Source organism: Canis aureus, chromosome 5 (assembly GCF_053574225.1).
Source record: "Canis aureus isolate CA01 chromosome 5, VMU_Caureus_v.1.0, whole genome shotgun sequence".
NCBI classification, from domain to species: Eukaryota; Metazoa; Chordata; class Mammalia; order Carnivora; family Canidae; genus Canis; species Canis aureus.
In genome coordinates, this window is record NC_135615.1 from 2,542,909 (window position 1) to 2,562,566 (window position 19,658).

The 19,658-nt window shown below is 35.0% G+C and overlaps 1 protein-coding gene across 26 annotated transcripts in view; it reads right to left on the minus strand.

Annotated features, from left to right (window-relative positions):
• Window positions 1–19,658, minus strand: part of PARD3 (par-3 family cell polarity regulator) — a 648,392-nt gene that overhangs the window by 281,331 nt on the left and 347,403 nt on the right. For 24 of the 26 annotated variants that reach the window (XM_077896595.1, XM_077896596.1, XM_077896591.1 and 21 more), the window contains 2 exons: window positions 4,908–4,996; window positions 2,542–2,625 (listed from right to left, as the gene is read on the minus strand). In XM_077896595.1, coding sequence (XP_077752721.1) covers window positions 2,542–2,625; window positions 4,908–4,996 — 173 coding nt within the window. The remainder of the gene's footprint in view (window positions 1–2,541; window positions 2,626–4,907; window positions 4,997–19,658) is intronic. The other 2 variants (XM_077896592.1, XM_077896584.1) reach the window with 1 other exon arrangement.

The window sequence follows — 19,658 nt, forward strand, 5'->3', positions numbered from 1 at the left end:
TAAAGGCATTCAAATTGGCAAAGAAGAAGTCAAACTCTCCCTCTTCGCCGATGACATGATAATATAGATAGAAAACCCAAAAGCCTCCACCCCAAGATTGCTAGAACTCATACAGTAATTTAGTAGCGTGGCAGGATACAAAAATCAATGCACAGAAATCAATGGCATTTCTATACACTAACAATGAGACTGAAGAAAGAGAAATTAGGAGTCCATCCCATTTACAATTGCACCCAAAAGCATAAGATATCTAGGAATAAACCTAACCAAAGAGGTATAGGATCCATACCCTAAAAACTATAGAACACTTCTGAAAGAAATTGAGGAAGACACAAAGAGATGGAAAAATATTCCATGCTCATGGATTGGCAGAATTAATATTGCGAAAATGTGAATGGCTCCTAGGGCAATTTAAACGTTTAATGCAATCCCTATCAAAATACCATGGACTTTCTTCAGAGAGTTAGAACAAATTATTTTAAGATTTTTGTGGAATCAGAAAAGACCCCGAATAGCCAGGGGAATTTTAAAAAAGAAAACCATAGCTGTGGGCATCACAATGCCAGATTTCAGGTTGTACTACAAAGCTGTAGTCATCAAGACAGTGTGGTACTGGCACAAAAACAGACCCATAGATCAATGGAACAGAATAGAGAACCCAGAAGTGGACCCTGAACTTTATGGTCAACTAATATTTGATAAAGGAGGAAAGACTATCCACTGGAAGAAAGACAGTCTCTTCAATAAATGGTGCTGGGAAAATTGGACATCCACATGCAGAAGAATGAAACTAGACCACTCTCTTTCACCATACACAAAGATAAACTCAAAATGGATGAAAGATCTAAATGTGAGACAAGAGTCCATCAAAATCCTAGAGGAGAACACAGGCAACACCCTTTTTGAACTCGGCCACAGTAACTTCTTGCAAGATACATCCACGAAGGCAAAAGAAACAAAAGCAAAAATGAACTATTGGGACTTCATCAAGATAAGCTTTTGCACAGCAAAGGATACAGTCAACAAAACTAAAAGACAACCTACAGAATGGGAGAAGATATTTGCAAATGAAGTATCAGATAAAGGGCTAGTTTCCAAGATCTATAAAGAACTTATTAAACTCAACACCAAAGAAACAAACAATCCAATCATGAAATGGGCAAAAGACATGAAGAGAAATCACGCAGAGGAAGACATAGACATGGCCAACACGCACATGAGAAAATGCTCCGCATCACTTGCCATCAGGGAAATACAAATCAAAACCACAATGAGATACCACATCACACCAGTGAGAATGTGGAACATTAACAAGGCAGGAAACCACAAATGTTGGAGAGGATGCGGAGAAAAGGGAACCCTCTTACACTGTTGGTGGGAATGGGAACTGGTGCAGCCACTCTGGAAAACTGTGTGGAAGTTCCTCAAAGAGTTAAAAAATAGACCTGCCCTACGACCCAGCAATTGCACTGTTGGGGATTTACCCCAAAGATACAGATGCAATGAAACGCCGGGACACCTGCACCCCGATGTTTCTAGCAGCAATGTCCACAATAGCCAAACTGTGGAAGGAGCCTCGGTGTCCACCGAAAGATGAATGGATAAAGAAGATGTGGTTTATGTATACAATGGAATATTCCTCAGCCATTAGAAACGACAAATACCCACCATTTGCTTCAACGTGGATGGAACTGGAGGGTATTATGCTGAGTGAAGTAAGTCAATCGGAGAAGGACAAACAGTGTATGTTCTCATTCATTTGGGGAATATAAATAATAGTGAAAGGGAATAGAAGGGAAGGGAGAAGAAATGTGTGGGAAATATCAGAAAGGGAGACAAAACATAAAGACTCCTAACTCTGGGAAACGAACTAGGGGTGGTGGAAGGGGAGGAGGTCGGGGGATGGAGATGAATGGGTGACGGGCACTGAGGGGGGCACTTGACGGGATGAGCACTGGGTGTTATTCTGTATGTTGGTAAATTGAACACCAATAAAAAATAATTTGTTAAAAAAAATGAATGTGTAGAGATTGAAGAGAAGGAGCCACAGACCACAGTAGGAAATAAATCTATAGCTTATTTAACTTTTAAAAATTCCAAACGTAATCATAAAAATCTTACAAAATTTAAGAATTAAATAAACCTAAAAATGAATTTAAAATGAATCATTACCTAAGTTATCCAGATAATTTTTATTGGATTAATTTCTCCAGAAAACTGCCTTAAGCTCTCCCTTATTTTTGTAAATTCAGCTGGATCTCTGACTCTAAAGTGTTTCATCAATACACATCAATGTTAAATGTTTGCAGGAATATGTGATGACCAATAACAGTATCAGAATAATTTAAATGCTTGATTTCCTCATCAGCCTAAGTGCTTTCTGTGATTAGGATGTATCCGTATGAATGAAGCAGCAGTTGGCCCCAAATGAAACTGTTTCTATTAAGCATATGCTAAATCAACGCCACTCTCTATCTGAGCATAAATGAAGATAAAACACTCAACATTATGATTCAATTAAAAACCTCCAAGATACGTTACCTGCCGCCTCGAGCACTGAAAGGCACTACATGGATTCCCAGAGGCCCTCCATCGTTGGGGACTTGTACGAGCTTTACCATATCACTGTGAGACAATGATGAATGAGGGAGCATGAACAGGTACTGTAAACACACCAAAACCGAAACCAAACCAAACCAAAAAACTGCTACAACACAGATGTACAATAAACAAAAGAGAACTAAACAAAAACTTCATCAAGCACACACACATACACATACACATTCTGGAATATAGGCATGGTGATGAGAGCGACATTAAACACTACATACCTGAACGCTAGTCTGATGGCATGGAGAGAGAGCAATCATCAGAATTGACTACATTAAAATGATACAGAACCATTTCTCTCGGACCACACTCTTATGTATAGTACAAGTACACACTTTGTAAGTCAAATCTCTAGATTTCCACTGAAAATTTTCCATCCCGGTATTTATTTCAAGGATAATGAAGATTAAACGAATGAAGGTGTTTTGGCTGCACAGCACTTTAAAGTTTACAAAGTGCTCCCGCATAAGTCACATTATTGATCCTTCCACTATTCCAATGAGGTCAAAGCTTCTGCCTCTGAAGGAGACTGTGCAAACGTGTGATCAAGCTATCTTTACTTCCCACATTGTTCCACAACAATTCAAGGTCCTAAACTTCTGTATATGTACCACAATGCAGGGAATGAAACTCGTTTCTCAAAACCAATAGATATCTGTTAAAAATCAAACACTTTCTATAAACGTTTGGAACTGAACTTTAAAGTCATGAAGAGAGATATAAGTAACAGGAAGTTACTTCTATTACATAACTAAAGTACTATTAATATAATAAACCTGAGTTTAATGAAAACGTATAATTTGGAGAATGTAAATTTTCTTAATTTTTTAAATGAGATTTCATTTTCTTTATAAATTTCCTAAACAGGTCTTATCTGACAATCAATTTTTTAAAAAGAATACTTCAATTAAATTTTTAGTTGAAGCAACCTGGACAACTGTAAAGATTACCAATGGATTTGACAAAAATTGCAGTATAGTTTTTATATAATGGAAATGTCAGTTTTTCAAATGTATTTCTTTTTTTTTTTCTTCAAATGTATTTCTTCAATAAAAACCTAAAGTTATTCTATATACTATTAATGTCCTGGTTATATAATTCAAAGACTAAAAGAAAATTAAATATAGTGATATCAAACAAATCAAAACAAAATTAAGAATATGTGCATAGATTTAATCACAGAAACTAGGAAAAAATTTAAAATTCTGCAATACTGCCAAAATATTAACTGAAGTAGTAATAATTAAATGAATTGACTTTTTATAATTTCATAGGATTTCACATCTTATTTTAGACACTATTACATATCATTTGAATATCTAATGATTAGTTTGTCAACTGAAAATAATATGGTAACTTTAATAAATTATTTTATTTATTCTACACTCTTTCTAAAAAGAACTAGGACATAGCAAGTACTTCTTAAATGTAATAGAGAGTGCTGGTTGCTGTCTTTCTAAACATAACTGATTCTAGACCCTGTTTAATCTCACTGAGAAAGTTCTAAGAGCCTTCCTTTGGAAGACCAAGAAAAGACAGAATTAAGAGTTTAAATGCTAATTATCTAGGCCTCCTCAACTTTCACCCAAAGTCATACAAAATTTCAGAATAACTGCTTCCCTGGTCTAAACTACCATGGGAAGAAGTCCTGAGAACACCATCCACTTAAATGTGGCAATACTTAAGATAACTGTAATGTTGTGATAAGATAGTAATGTTTTCTTTGTCCTTTTATATCTAAAGTTATGGTTAAGTTATATCTAAAGTTAAGGTTATACCTAACCTATGACTCTAATTTTTCAACAAATATCTTGAGAGATTCAATTTCTTCAAATCGAAAAAATATATATTCAAATGACTAATGCTTAGATAATTCTAACTGGTTTTTCAAGTAACACCTATCTACACATTTTTTTAATTTAGCGAAGTTGAAGAACAAACAATGACCAAAACACTGACATACAAAGCAATTTGAAAACAGTTACACTGCCCTTAACACAACAAACATTTTCAATCAAATACTATTTTGTATTATAATTCAATAGTATTTGCCAAGGCATGAAACTCAGGACATGTGATTTCCATGCTATATTTCTTACATTAGGTAATTAACTCAATAGATGAAAGATGCTCTTTGGAAAACAAATCAATGCAAGGCATGTTTTTAAGCACAAACATTCCGCATGCCATATGCTTTTGGAATACTTGCTGATATCAGTGATGCTATATTGCAAATTTAGTTAAAACCACCAGTAACAACAACAACAACAACAACAACAAAACCATCAGTAACTTACTCTAGAGAAAAGCTGGATATGTTCTCCAAACCAGTGTCAGCATGTCCAACAGGTTCAACACGACTGTTGTCTTCTGTCCCATCCTCATCCTAAGAGACACACATCACAAAGAAAAGTATACTCTGTTAGGTTTACTTCCATAATGTGAAAGGAAATTAGATAAAATGGGAATTTAATAGGTATTTTGATGGTTTACATCATAGGTGTTACCTAGGTCCTTTCTCTAGGGACAATCACCTTTAATGATCAGACAGGTATATCTCTTTTTTTTTTCTTTTAATTTATTTTATTCATGAGAGACATAGAGAGAAAGAGAGAGAGGCAGAGACACAGGCAGAGGGAGAAGCAGGCTCCATGCAGGGAGCTTGATGTGGGACTCGATCCAGGGTCTCCAGGATCCCAACCTGGGCCGAAGGCGGCACTAAACCGCTGAGCCACCAGGGCTGCCCCAGACAGGTATATCTCTATGACAAGCTGTATTTTAAAGCAACAGCCCCCTGAGTTAGCATATCCAAGGAGGTGGACAAGACACCACTGCAAAAAGGAAAGTGCTTCTACTTAGGTGAACTTTCTTATCATTTTTATTTCACTTTTTGGTGTATGTTTTCAGGAATAATCACACATTACTACAATGTTACGCTAAGTAAATGTACAGGTAATGGGTAATATGTTTAAAATTTTTACTAATCCAAATAGTTGAGAGCATTAAAAACCTTAACAACTACCAAAATCTTCAAAGTTCCTCAGTTCCTACTACATCAGCTGCTCAAAATGAGCATGCATTAAGTATCGTCCTAGACTCAAATCCTTCATCCTCTGCAATTTCACATCAAGTCACCCTAAGTCAGTTAACTGGTTATTTAGAGGTATCTATGAAGACATTAAGATCTTCACCATAAAGAACCACTTCTGTTTACTTCCATTATGAAGTACCAAGCATAGGGAGAGGCACAAACAGCAAAATAATCAACCCCCACTTTTGTACTCCTCCTTTTAAGAAGGTATTATTTTGTAAAAATTATATTCCAACATGTTGTAGAAACTGGTAAGTATGCTGCCACTACAAAAGTTACATGCGGAATAAATGTGATAGCGCAAAAATAAGTGAAATGAAAAAATAAAAAAATAAAATAAATAAATGAATGAATGAATGAATGAAATGCCACTTAAGAATATGCCTTATTTTATGACCTTGGCCACTGTCTTTTCATTAAAGAGTTCACAGTTAAGTTGGCTTTTCAGGATAATTGGGAAAATGATAAACATAACTGACTGATATCAAAAGTCTTAGGAACCAAATTAGAATATTTAGAAAAGCCTTGAAACCTCCAATCATAGTTGCTAAGAGGCTTAGTGTGCTTCATCTTGGATCCAGTGTCTGGTATCCAATAGATACTCTATATATTTTGCTAATAATAACATAATCATCCCTAGAAATCTGTGGGGTAATAAGTTTCCAAATACACATAAATAAAATTTATTTAATCTATTTCTTAGAAGTTTATATGTATAACTTATAATTTGTTAGGTCCATCCTTTCCACTATATAAATTTGGTAACAGGGATTTTCTATGTGAATTTATTAAACCACCTATATAGGAATCTACTATTAAAGAAAAATTTTATATTTTTAATTACGTATTTGAAAGAGTCATAGTAGGAATTTATATGCCATCAGCAAAGACATCAATCAACAAAATGATAAACGTCGTAGGTTCAACACGGTGTTAAATAATATTTTAAATTCTTCGAGAAATATTAAGGCAACACAGAGCAGTCAATAATACCCACTTGACATTTCCTCTGAGTATCTACCAAAATAAGAAAGTGAATGCACCAAGTTTTTCTATGAGTTGTAGATAGGTTCCATGTGTCCTCAATGGTGGTGCACTGCATTAAGCCAAGGTACTTGAAGATTGATGATCCTATGTTTTAAGAGGCTCTACTATGCACTTCTCAGTCATCTATCTCTTTTAAGCACAAGCACACAATACATTTCAAAGGTTAACCAGCATCTTAAAACCTAAAAACCAAGCTTTAGATGTAAACAAGAACTCCTAAAATTATGGTTTTTCCATTGGCAGTAGGGGTAGGGAGAAGAGCAAAGTGATCATTTATAAATCAGATGGAAAACATCAGAATAATCTTTCCAATTAAAAACATTTCATTTCAGGATTCATTAATAATTTAAGCATCAGTGAAATGCCACCATGATGTAGAAACACCTAAGTTCTACTATGACACAGCCACATAAATGAAAGGCCCCAAACTACAGTGATAAAACAGTAACTGATAATTTACACATTCATTGTCCCCACAGTGGCCATTATCTGGCCCCCAAGAGCATGCAGAATATTATTTCATGCAGCTCTATATGGTGTTCAGTTTAGATCACAACACTGACCGCCTGGGCTGACCTGCAATTGCTCTGGGAACCACAACTTGAAATTTCCCAAATTCTGGATGTGTAAAAATCAGCTCCTACGTTGCTTTATTTTGTTGTTTTGTACTTTTAAAAAGCTGTGACTGAACAGTTACTGAATTCCATTACAGACATAGAAAATGAAACTTGGCTTTTATTTATGTCAAATCAATATTAAAGGCCTAAAATATTAAACTACACAAGGTTAAAAACTTCCAGGTGAGACAATATACTTTTTTATCTTTGCCCTTCTCTCCATTTTATAGCATTTTATAGGGCAACCTGGGTTCAAGAATTAAACAGACCTGAGTATGAGTGCTAAGTCTACTATTTGCCAATTTTATATCCTTAGCAAGTTATATACCTCTTTTATATTTCTATCCCTTCTGTAAAATACAAGCAATAAAAACATATTTCTAGAACTACTAAAAGGGATAATGTAATCCATATAACAAGCATAATGTGGTGCCTAATACACAGTAACTGCCCACCAAATGTCAGCTGGTACTGAAAAGACAAATAAATGATAGATGACATATAAAACACACCTCAAATAAACAATTTAAGGGAATGTTACACAATTATATTTTAAGAGTATATATTCATCCATTCATACTTTGGGCCTTACAAGACAACTTAATAGTAAACATATTACATCCTCAATTAAATTACAAAATCAACATTTTAAAAACATTCACAAACCTTGATTCATGTTGCATTTTGCTATATACAAAGTATCTTCATCATAAAATGTCGTTGAAATGAGAAAACACATTAAAAAATGTAAACAACAATATTGGGTATAACCAAATAAATGGCACGAGGACAAAACACAACACTATGGGTTACTGGTTGAGGAAATTTTCAGAAGAAAAACAGATGTCAAGAATTGTGAAAAATCTATGATTTGATCCCACTTGAAAGTTCCTAACTTAGCCTGCATAGTGGCATGAATGCTAGTGGAAAAAATAAGAACCCTGGGTCAGAGACAAAGGACAGCTTATTACAGTAATCGCCAGAGTATCATCTTTTTAGACACTTCTCTCCAGTGAAAATTCTCACAGAGTGATGTGGAGAAAACCAGGGAACAGTGGTGCACACAGAATAATAAACCTGAGCGTGGGAACCCAAATATCTTACACAGACAGCAGCTTGTCTGTCCGGTGCTATGAGGGAGACCCTGGATCTGCCTTCCAAGGCTCTTTGCTGCACATACATCCTTGCAGGATTGTCCAGGATAAAGGCCTCTGCTCTCAAGACATACACAAATGGGAGAGAGGAAAGGAGAACTGTCTCCCCAAAGCAGAGTTTAATGTAAGCATTGCCAAATGGTAGCATTTGTATGACTCCCAGCAAACTAAAACTATTAGCCACAAAATGCTCTATCATGACAATGCCTTCTTCAAGTAATATTAAATTCTACTAGGTAAAAGAGTCATACCTTCTATATTAAAACAAATTTTTCAGTGGAGAATTCTTTTTTTTTTTTAAGTTTTATTTATTCATTCATAAGAAAGACACAGGCAGAGGAAGAAGCAGGCCCCCTGTGGGGAGCCCGATGTGGGTGGGACTCAATCCCAGAACCACAGGATCATGCCCTGAGCCAAAGGCAGATACTCAACCACTGAGCCACCCATGTGCCCCTCAGTGGAGAATTCTATGTTCAACAAACCACCAAACAAAAATCAAGTACGGAAGTTGAAAACATTTTTCAGATGGGCAAACTCTTTACTTCCCATGGACCCTTTCGTATAAAGAATTTTTGGATGGAATCCAGCAAAACCCAAGAAATTCAATTATGCAATGGATGGAACCGAAGTAAAGTCCCAAAACAAGGTGAAAAGATAGCCCAGAGAAGCAGAAGCCAAGTCAGATTAGAGCAAGAAGAGAAGTCTGGAAAGTCAATCTCCCTGAGAAAAAAGAGATTAATAATTGGTCTGATATTTTTGAATACTTGGGAAATATTTTGACAGACCTGTTAGAGAATGTGGGGCGGGGTCGGGGGTAGGTTTCCGAAGTACACAGATAAAACAAAATAGATTTTTAAAAGGTCAAAGCAGTTGACTCCAGGAACAACAAAGGAAAATGTGTAGGAAAGAATATTTAATCAGAGTACCTACTTGGTTATGCAGTGAGCCATAAACTGCTATATAATGTGACACAGGCTACTGATTTCATGTAGACTCATGATGTAATAGCGAGGAAATGAGAACATGAAAAGTAAAAGTGGCATAAAAGGGAAAAACCTTCATCTTCCATTGTGGCAAGTCAACAGATGTCAATAACTGGTAACCAGGAAAGAACAACATAAAATTTTATTTAGGAACATGGAAGTAAATACCACAATGTCTATATAAATAGTCCTCTGGAGAGAGGGACTGGGAGAAGCATGAGGAGCAGAACACAGAGTGCTTGTTTTTTCATTAAAAACCTTCTAGTGTTATTTATATATTTTTATTCTGATGACATATTTGAGATGCCCGAAGGACCCTATGGCAGGAAGTCCAACTTGCCAGCAAGGTAGCATCCTGCTTTCATCTTTGAGAAAAGCAGTCCACATTGTGTGCATCCCCCAGCTGGCAGCTCAGGTGCAGAAAAGGACTCACATCAGCAGGTTGCAAGGGCATCCCTGGCTACAAAGCCTCACAGAAGTAGGTACCCCAAAACAACATTGTAGGCAGAGCTGCTTGTCATATATTTACAGTTTTTTTAGTCCATCCATATGCAATTTACTAGAGATCACTTTCACCAAAGATAACGGATGGAAGCCTTTATCAGGTTTTCAGAAAAAGCCAAAAAAATAGCCAAAGTTCTCGTGCAAAAGAAGGGAATGATTTTGTGAACCCTGTGCCTACCATACTACATTGATTTAAGCAAGTTTTTAAAAAGATAGAAGAGTTCTAGTCAAAGGAGAGAAAAGAATAGGAGAAAATTAATATTTGATAAGCTTGGGTGTGGAGGATGAGTTTTAGATCGGATTAGAAATGTATATTAGACAAGTGAGGATAAAGATACATGAATTTATTTGTTCTCTGCTTCTGGAAAAAATAATTATCTTATTCTCCTCCATAATATGAGTAATATCAAGGCTACCCTCAACTTAAAAAAGCCCTTACAGAACTAAGGGATGATACATTCTGAAATCACGGGCATTCACATGTATTTAAGAAAACTAAATTTGGCTAGACCACCTAATTCTCCTTTTAACTTCAAAAATTATCCAGTTGTATTTTTTCCTTTTTGAGTACTAAGTATCTTCTCCATAGTCACAGATTTTAAAAAATGTAAACACCCCAAAACATATGTAGATGTTACTGCAAAGAAGGAAAGGATCTGTAATTAAAACACTTAAAAACTGAATGCTGCCTTCATCAATCAGCATACAAAATATGAGGACAAATTTGTAACTGGTTTGCTTATAAAGCAAGGAAATGAAAAGCACACTTTCTGCTTTACAGGAACACAATAAAACTTTATCTAGAAACCAACCATCTGTATGTCTATATTTAAACTCTAAGTTCCAAGGAATTAAATGCTGTGAATAGATATTACTTGAAAAGAAATGCCTACAATTTTAAGATATAATTTATCATTTTGAAACATTTTATAAAAAACTAAAGTTACTTTGCCTCCTTACATTTCCTGCATACCTATCTTTGATCTTTATGTTTAGGAAACATAAAAGGAAATGAAAGTTCTGGTGGTATCTTGTTAAACAAATTTACAATATTTTTCAAGTGTTTTTATTAATCTTAACAATAAAATAATTTAATGGGTTCAATTATATTGCTACAAAAAATGCTTAAGTAAACAGTCTTTTTCATACTTTTTAGATTGTCACCAAGACTTTCCAAACTTAATGAGAGGCATGTTAACTACTAATGAGCTACAGCATGCCCCCCAAAAATATTTATTTGGATGTTCACAGCATGAATTAAATCACTTTTGGGGGGATCACATTTGGAGAACAATAATTCCAAGGGGAAGCTCTTTCCACATTCCCTAAGCATCACAAATACGATTCCAGAAGGCTCTTGTGTTAAGGTTGCCACAACTTGATTAATTGGTCAAATCACCAGGGAAAAGTAATTTCCCATCACATGCGGAAAACAATTGAAAACATCTATGGGAGGGGGACTTCTCAACTAAGATGATAAATCTACAACAACCTTCTAAACAAATAATATCAGGAAATGTATAATATAATTTTATTTCATGATCATTATATTCCACTTGAGCAAAAACATTTATGAAAAAAAACTAATTCAAATCCTGTAAGGATAGACAATACTAGATAATAAGACCTATGAAAATAAAAATATTTTCTTGTCATGTAGAGGGAAATTAATAACTGTTATACCTTTAAATGCAGTGCAGTTCTTTGTAATATAAACTGTACACCATACAACCCAGAGCTCAAAACCAAGTAATTGTGGCTTATATTAGGAATTATTCAGTACTTGTGATATTGAATATCAATTGTGAGCTTTATCTCTTTAACAGGATTCCATTCTCATCTCAACCTAATACTGATCAAATGGAATGGCAAGCCTAGTATTTAACACAGTCCATGAAATTTTCATTTACCACAGATATGAAACATTTCCTGTTTTGGAACGTACACAACATGACTCCACACAGCCCAAGGCAAGAGAAGAGTCTTTAAAAGAAGAACAGATGGTGCTGATTTATGAAAGTGATCTCACTACAGAGAACAACAAAAAGTATGTATCTTTGCACCTGTTACATGCAGAGTAGAATCTCAAAATTAAGTTCCAAAATGTTAAGTCTGTTTCTCATAGATTATTACAATTTCAGGGCATAGAGGAATCGTATGAGAGGACATCTGGTCCAATATCCAATCATATACTGGGCTCTCTCCCTTCATGTCATTTTTCCACTTTTTACTGTGCTCCCATGACACATGGAAGAAGCCTTACATATTAATCCTTACTAAGAATCACTGAATTCAATAACTAATCCCAGCATCTGACCTGGCATCATGTGCCTCACTCCTAGCATTATTTATGCCAACCAGAAGACCACTCAAAGTGTGTATCACTTCAGTAATACTGAAGCCACTTGCTTTGCAGGAAGTGCCTCTGTACTACTTATAGTCCCCCCATCACACACTAATGGCCAGGCAGCCACCAATTAGGTGTTAGGATTTTAATCAGCCTAATCAATCTGGTTTCATATGGGGCTTACTTACCAGAATAACACCCATTTGTTTTCTCCCAAACAGTTCTGAAAAACTACTCTAATTTATGGATTGTTGAAATTTATGGATTTTGTAATCTGACCATCTCACCTTTCTAATAATATTCTAATCCTTATTGAGGTGACACTTTAAAATGTTTTATTTTGGGGGTGAAGGAAGTAATAACTGGGTAAGTAAAGAAAGACATATTTTACTCAGTGGTATATTAAAATATAGTTTTAAAAATAATACAGAACTATTCTTGTTAAAAAAAAAAAACCAACTTCTCCTTGGCTTAAAAATGGTTTCAAAATTAATATTTGATAGGAACTAAAATAATTTTAAAATAAACTTTTAAATAGTTTTTAATAGTTTTAAAATAAAACTTTTATTTAAATTAATAAACAAAAAATCGAAAAATATTTCTTGCTAGTGATTACTACAAATCACTTAGTTTTTTAAGATTTATTTCAGAAAAAGCACAGCTGGAGGAGCAGCAGCAGAGGCAGAGGGAGAAGCAGGCTCTCAGCTGAGCAAGGAGCCAGATGTGTGGCTCGATTCCAGGACCCAGGATCATGACCTGAGCCAAAGGCAGACGCTTAACTGACTGAGCCACCCAGACACCATGCAAATCATTTCTTAAAGAGGCAAGAAACTTAAAATTTTATAATGTATAACAAATAATTAAAATAATAATTGGTAATATATTTTGAGGGACTAAATGTGCCATTTAGTAAAGAATCTACTTCTTTAGTCTCTGTTTAGTCTCTGATAGAACCTCAATTTAATCCTCAACATAATAGTTAAGCATATTTTAATAAGCAAAACATATGGGATTTTTTTTTAAAGATTTATTTATTCATGAGAGACACCGAAAGAGAGGCAGAGACACAGGCAGAGGGAGGAGAAGCAGGGTCCATGAAAGGAGCCCAATGCAGAAACTCGATCCCAGGAATCGGGGATCAGTCCCTGAGCCAAAGGCAGACACTCAATCACTGAGCCACCCAGGCATGCCAGGATTTTATTTTAAAGATTTATTTACTTTATTTTAGAGAACGAGACAGTGCATAACCATATGAGCAGAGAAAGGGGAAGCAGGAGGAGGGAGAGGATCTCAAGCAGACTTGGTGTGAGCACAGAGCCCCCAAGGGGGCCTGAGATCATGACCTCAGTCAAAATCAAGAGTCAGCCACTTAACCAACTAAGCCACCCAAGTGCCTCAAAATACATGAGGTATTTAATGAATTATGTTTAAACTTTTTTCCAAACATAAATGAGCAACATAGCCACATGACAAGTTCCCAGTAATCTGTGCACAGCACAGTTTGGATAACAGAGCTGTGTTGTTGACATGCAAAATATTTGTTAATAAGGTTTACTAAACACTGTACATGAGATTATTTCTAGAAATGTACTGGGCACACCCAACATGTGCAGAGGTACAATGAGTAACTGAGCTGGGCATGAGACCTGCCTCAGCCATGTCCTTATTCATATCATCATTGCCCTATATTCCTAACCAGAATAAAGAAAATAACTTCATCTGTCTTGAAAGCTGTGATGGACTCGCAGATATCACTACATGCAAAGCACCTTACATATAAAAACAAAATTTTTAGAGAAAAGAGAAAGGACCAATTTTACCAAACATCTAAAACACAACACAAACTGCATATACTCTTTCATTTAATCCTCACAATAAAGTAGGAAGTCTTATTACAAGGAAATTATCTAGAAAAGATTTCACCTTTCCCTGCAGTGGCTGAGCTGGGATTTTGAAAACAGCATCAAAGGCCTATGGTTCTTGAGTTTTGCCATGTTTTTTCACTCCTCTTTACTCAAGGAAGAGTGACCAAAGCTACTAAGTAATGCATGTGATCCTAGCCAACTAGTTACTGTCAGGGTCAGAATCTGTGAGAAGATAAAATATAGTAAAATATTTGTTGTAAAAAAAATTAAATTCTAAACATATAATAAATTAACTTTCATACAGAGTGAGAATTACTATCAAAATGGAGTAAGGGGTGTCATTTTAGGAGAAACACAGAAAGAATGAACATTAGAAGATTTTACCAGTGGTTATATTTGGGTGGCAAGATTACAAGTGATTTTTATTGTGTCTTTATAACATTAAGCCATTTTTACCATGAGCATAAGATTTTCCTACAATAAAGGCTATTCTTATTGATTTTTTAAACCTTACAATATTTTCATAAATTCCTTTTTATTACATAATATCACTACATTATAATGTCTCTGAAAAGTGACTTTGCAAAGAATCAAAGGCTTAAAAATAAAACAACACTATAGAGTACAAAGATGATTATATTCATTGGTTTTGGGAATGTTACCATACTTAAGCAGTCTTAGAAATCAAGCAGAGATCTTTTAAAAATCAAGTTTTTGATGTAGTATTCCGAATGGGAGAAAAGATTAGGATGAGAAAAAGACTTCTTAAGAGATCACATATAATAAGTCAGATAACCAGAAGTAATTTCAATTAAAAGGAAGCAAAGGAAAAATGGGAGATGAGTGAAGAAGTCACACCACGGCAAATTCGTCATTGGGCTCTATGGTCCACACACCTAAGAGGGCTTTCAAAAGCAACCAAGATACATCTTTTTTACCCTGTTTTCCTAGATGATAAATACATACTTCACGGTTATTGATTTTGAAGGGATTAAAAAAACATATTGTAGTCACCAAAGCTCTATACCTCATTATTTGAAATTGCTAATAAGCAAGTGAAGAGTGACACGAGTCCTATAACAAAATCGACTCATGTAAACATATATTAGAATGTGTACTGGTTTATTACTTCCCAGTGCAATATTATAATTTCACAAGTGAAATGTAGTCATTAACTTACTTAAAACCAGTAAATGGCTTGGATAAAGTAAGTAGCTTAAAAAAAATGCCTTCGCTCAATTTTCTAGTTGAATTCAATGAAGCAGAAACTAGTTGGTAGATTTCCTGGGGATTGAGAGAATGTATTTTCAAACAAAATGAAACTGAGTACATGTTTGACAAAAGGTACATAACAATGATGATTAGTTTGAATGCTCAATTTTAGATGGTTCAACAGTTTATAATAACATCAGAGACTGACGTTAATAAAACTAATTAGCTATGCATTGCCACATTGTCTCTAATATCCAGAATGTGATACAAATGCCAAACAAAAATTAAGATATTAAAGAAGACACTGAAGTACTGAACATGTGTTATATTTGGTATAGCACTTTAGCCTGGTGGCTAAAAACATGGATTTGGCAGGACTCTAACAAATTATGTAACTTCTGTGCCTCAGTTTATGCATTTATAGACTAGAAGACTACTGTCTACTCAGCTTCTCTAAGAGCCATAGGAGATAACTAATGTCAAATACTTGGAACACTGCCTTACAATGATTAAGTACTAAGTGGATGTTTGAGACCTCCTCGTACTGAAGTAAAACTAAATTTTGATTTATAAAATATCATTTGGTTTTAAAAATAGGTCTATCTTCTATCTTACACAAAGGTTTGGCTATAATGATTAAAGTATGTCATTCTCTCCAAGAAAACAATGCACTAATACAAAATGAGTCTTATCTTTTCCACCTTATATTTGGTATTTCCTTCTAGAGTTTTCAAGTCATACAGATTTTCTTTCCTTACACAGGAATAGTAATAAAATATACATGTTTTAATTGAAGTATTTTATTTTAAATTGTACAGAAAACATTTTTAAATGATTTAATATTCCATCAATTCATTCATCATAGGATACTTTTCAACTCCAATAATTACGATTTCTAAATAAAAACACTTCAACACTTAAGATTATGTTCTTTGAAAGGAGTGTAAAATAGAATGTTTCAAATGACATCATCATTTTATTTTATTTTTATTTTTTTTGACATCATTTTAAAAAGCTTAGTGTTCACTTATTTTCTGAGAGGACCGAATCAATTGATATTTCTAACCGACTGATATTAAACTGTCCATCTCACAACTTTTATTGTCTGTACTGGAAAACAATTCTCCATTTGACTCCTGAATATTTGCAAGTCTTGAGAACATAGGTAATATCTCCCTCCCACTGGAGGTACCACAACTTCTTCTACAATATAACCCAATGAAAGTGCAGGCCTTATACCTGGGCCACTGGTGACACTTCCATTGGGTCTAGGGATAAGAGGACCTGAACCAAATATGCTGATGCACGTGCTGCTAGTTGTCCTGACAGTAATAAAATCTTTCATTTCTGACACAGGGGTCTCATGTCCTCCATCACCACTGATGCATTTACAGTAGGCTAATTAGTTAGCTTGTAAACAGGATAAAATTTTAGACCCTTCTCAGTTGACTGGCTGCCATGAGACACACACACACACACACACACACACACACACACACACACACAGACACGCCCCTTAATCATCAAAAAGAAGCCTTGTCATTCCAGTTTGAATTCAATGTTACTAGTGAGACTGAATATATCACGTTTGTGAAATGGTCACATATATTCTCAGTACATTTTCTATTCATTCCAATCATTTATTTATCAGGAGCTTATCTTTTCCAAGAATTTTAACAAAATCTTTATAGACTAGTAATAGTACTCCTTTAGATGTCATATAGATTACCAATTTGTGGTTCATGTTCATTTTATGTGAAATGAGGGTGGTGATATTGATAAAGTATTAGAATATAGGTGAGGTTTGGTGGGATGAAGTTCGGAGCCAACAACCAAAAAAAAAAAAAAAAAAAAAATTCTTGAGATGTCTTTAGTGCAAAATGGTGGTTTTATTAAAACATGGGAACAGGACTCATGGGCAGGAAGAGCTGCTGCCCCAGGCCTGTGAGGTATAGCTGATTATATAACTAGGAGTTGGGAGGGTTTTGAGGATAACTACTCTCTAAAGACTTTTGGAAGCAAGGTTTCCAGGACCTTGAGCAGCTAGCTATTGTTGGGAAAAGTTTACTTATTACCATCCAATAAAACCTGAATCATGAGACCCTTCAGATGTGTATCGGTGGGCCATGTGCTTGTAGGATGATTGCCAACATGTATCTTGGGGGTTTAGAGATAAAGGAAACTTCTAAAGAATTTTTATATGTTAAAGTAGACGTATAGGATCCTGGGAGTCAGGGCTTAGATTGCCTTTCTCCCTTAGCAAAGTATGAACATTGAGGCTGTTGAGTCATACAGGAAGGTCCCTCTGCCTGTTTCAAGGATTTGTCAATGTGCTGCCCTGGGCTAGTACCTTGTCCTCAGCTAGCCCTGTGTTCCCCCATCAATATGAAAGAACAGTATTTTATAAAAACAATTTTCTCCTTTCACTGCTCTCCTTCTGCCTCTAATAAGGGCCCATACTTCATTTCCTGTCACCTTTCCTTTCACCCATGTCCCAAAAGATATCAATTTCTCTGCTTTAAGGTGTAACTTTTAGAAATACTTTCAACCAAAAACAGTCTAGAGGAAAGATCTATTTAGGAGTGTGTGCCTAGAATGTCCATTTCAACACATTTACTTATTATTAAAATTTCTTGAATCAGAGAAAAGAATTAAATGCTGGGAGATTATTTCATTAGATTTAATAACCATATCATTTGCTTTTGATTACACAATTTGATCCAATTATGTCAGTACTTTTGGTTTCCTCAGGTCGTTCCCTTGGGATATAATTAAATCCAGAATTCATGATTTGCAAATGGCCTAAAAAACTTCAGCTCATTTTATATGAAAGACTGTCTTATCAATATTTACCAGAAAGAGATGCCTTCTCAGAAAAAAAAAAAAACTCATTACAATTTTTAGCATAAAATGATTGAATAAATGATAGATATATATAGGACAATTAAAAATATAAAACACAACAGATACTAGTTACTTTCAGTTACAAAAATAAAAGGTTTGAAATATTTATTTAGGGCATAATCAAGGACAGAAACTGTCCGGAAATATTCCAGTAAAAGAGGATCAAGTTGTCTGCTTATCTGTTCTGCAAATAATAGACTAGGGTGACTTGGACAGCTAGCAATAGAAATTGTCCCTCTTGAAAAAAGTTTATCAGTTTTCATTAGTAGAAAATAGATTTTGTAACTAATAACAGACTAAAATTTTAAAACATTCAACGGTAAGTATATTTTTCAAAAGCCACAACATCTCTCCACTTAATGACTCTGGAGGGGAGACATGTTTATGTGCTTGAACAATGCAGCAGGATCTTCAAATAAAGACAAAGAGGGAAGTACATTCAAAAGCCTTTCAGACTTTTCCTGTAAAGTCAGCTCAGCCTTTGTTATTCAGATTAGCTTTTCAAGGGCCAGAGCTACCTTTTTTCCCTTATTTGAGAAATCTTTTGAATACCAAATACTATTTCCTATTCAAAACCCTGAATCTGTCATTAGGCAATTTCTAAAATAAGTCTCATAGCTCTTTCATCCTGATTCTTCCTTCTCTCTTCATCCCTGATTCAGGGATCTGTACCAGCAGGTTGTATTTCTCAGGCTCTGGCCATCTCTTGGACATAAAATGGAAACACACTCATTGGCCACACTCCTTTGTCTCTGTTCTCTATCAATGTGAAAAACACCTTTACATATGAAACTTCTTTTAAAAATCTAATTGCAAGAGACTTATGGGGGGCCTATAAATATTCTTTAGGATAGGAAGTCAGATATTAATACAATTCTAACTTCTTAAAAGAATCATTAAACTACGAGAAAAATTTTAACACAAGGAATAATGCTGCCAAGGTCAAAGTAGTTGAATCAACCATCTTTGACTCAGAGACGTGCACTTACAAATCTCATTTCTTCTGACACTTGAAAGAAATACCATCAAGATATAAATCATATTTTTAAAATAAGAGCATATATAGTGTACTCCAGAGACCTAAGGAGAGTCTTGTTATGGTGCATGGGTGTTCTGAATGTACTTAAAATTCTATGGCACCATTAATAAAACACCCCAAAGAACACCCAGCCCTGCCTTGCTTCTCCAATAGGAAAGTTTAAAAGGGTCAGTTTTAAATCACAATCTCAGACAAATTTAAGGGTTTTTTTTTTTTCTTTTTAACGATTTTATTTATTTGAGGAAGAGAGTGAGTGAGAGCCAGAGCACAAGCAGGAGGAGGGGC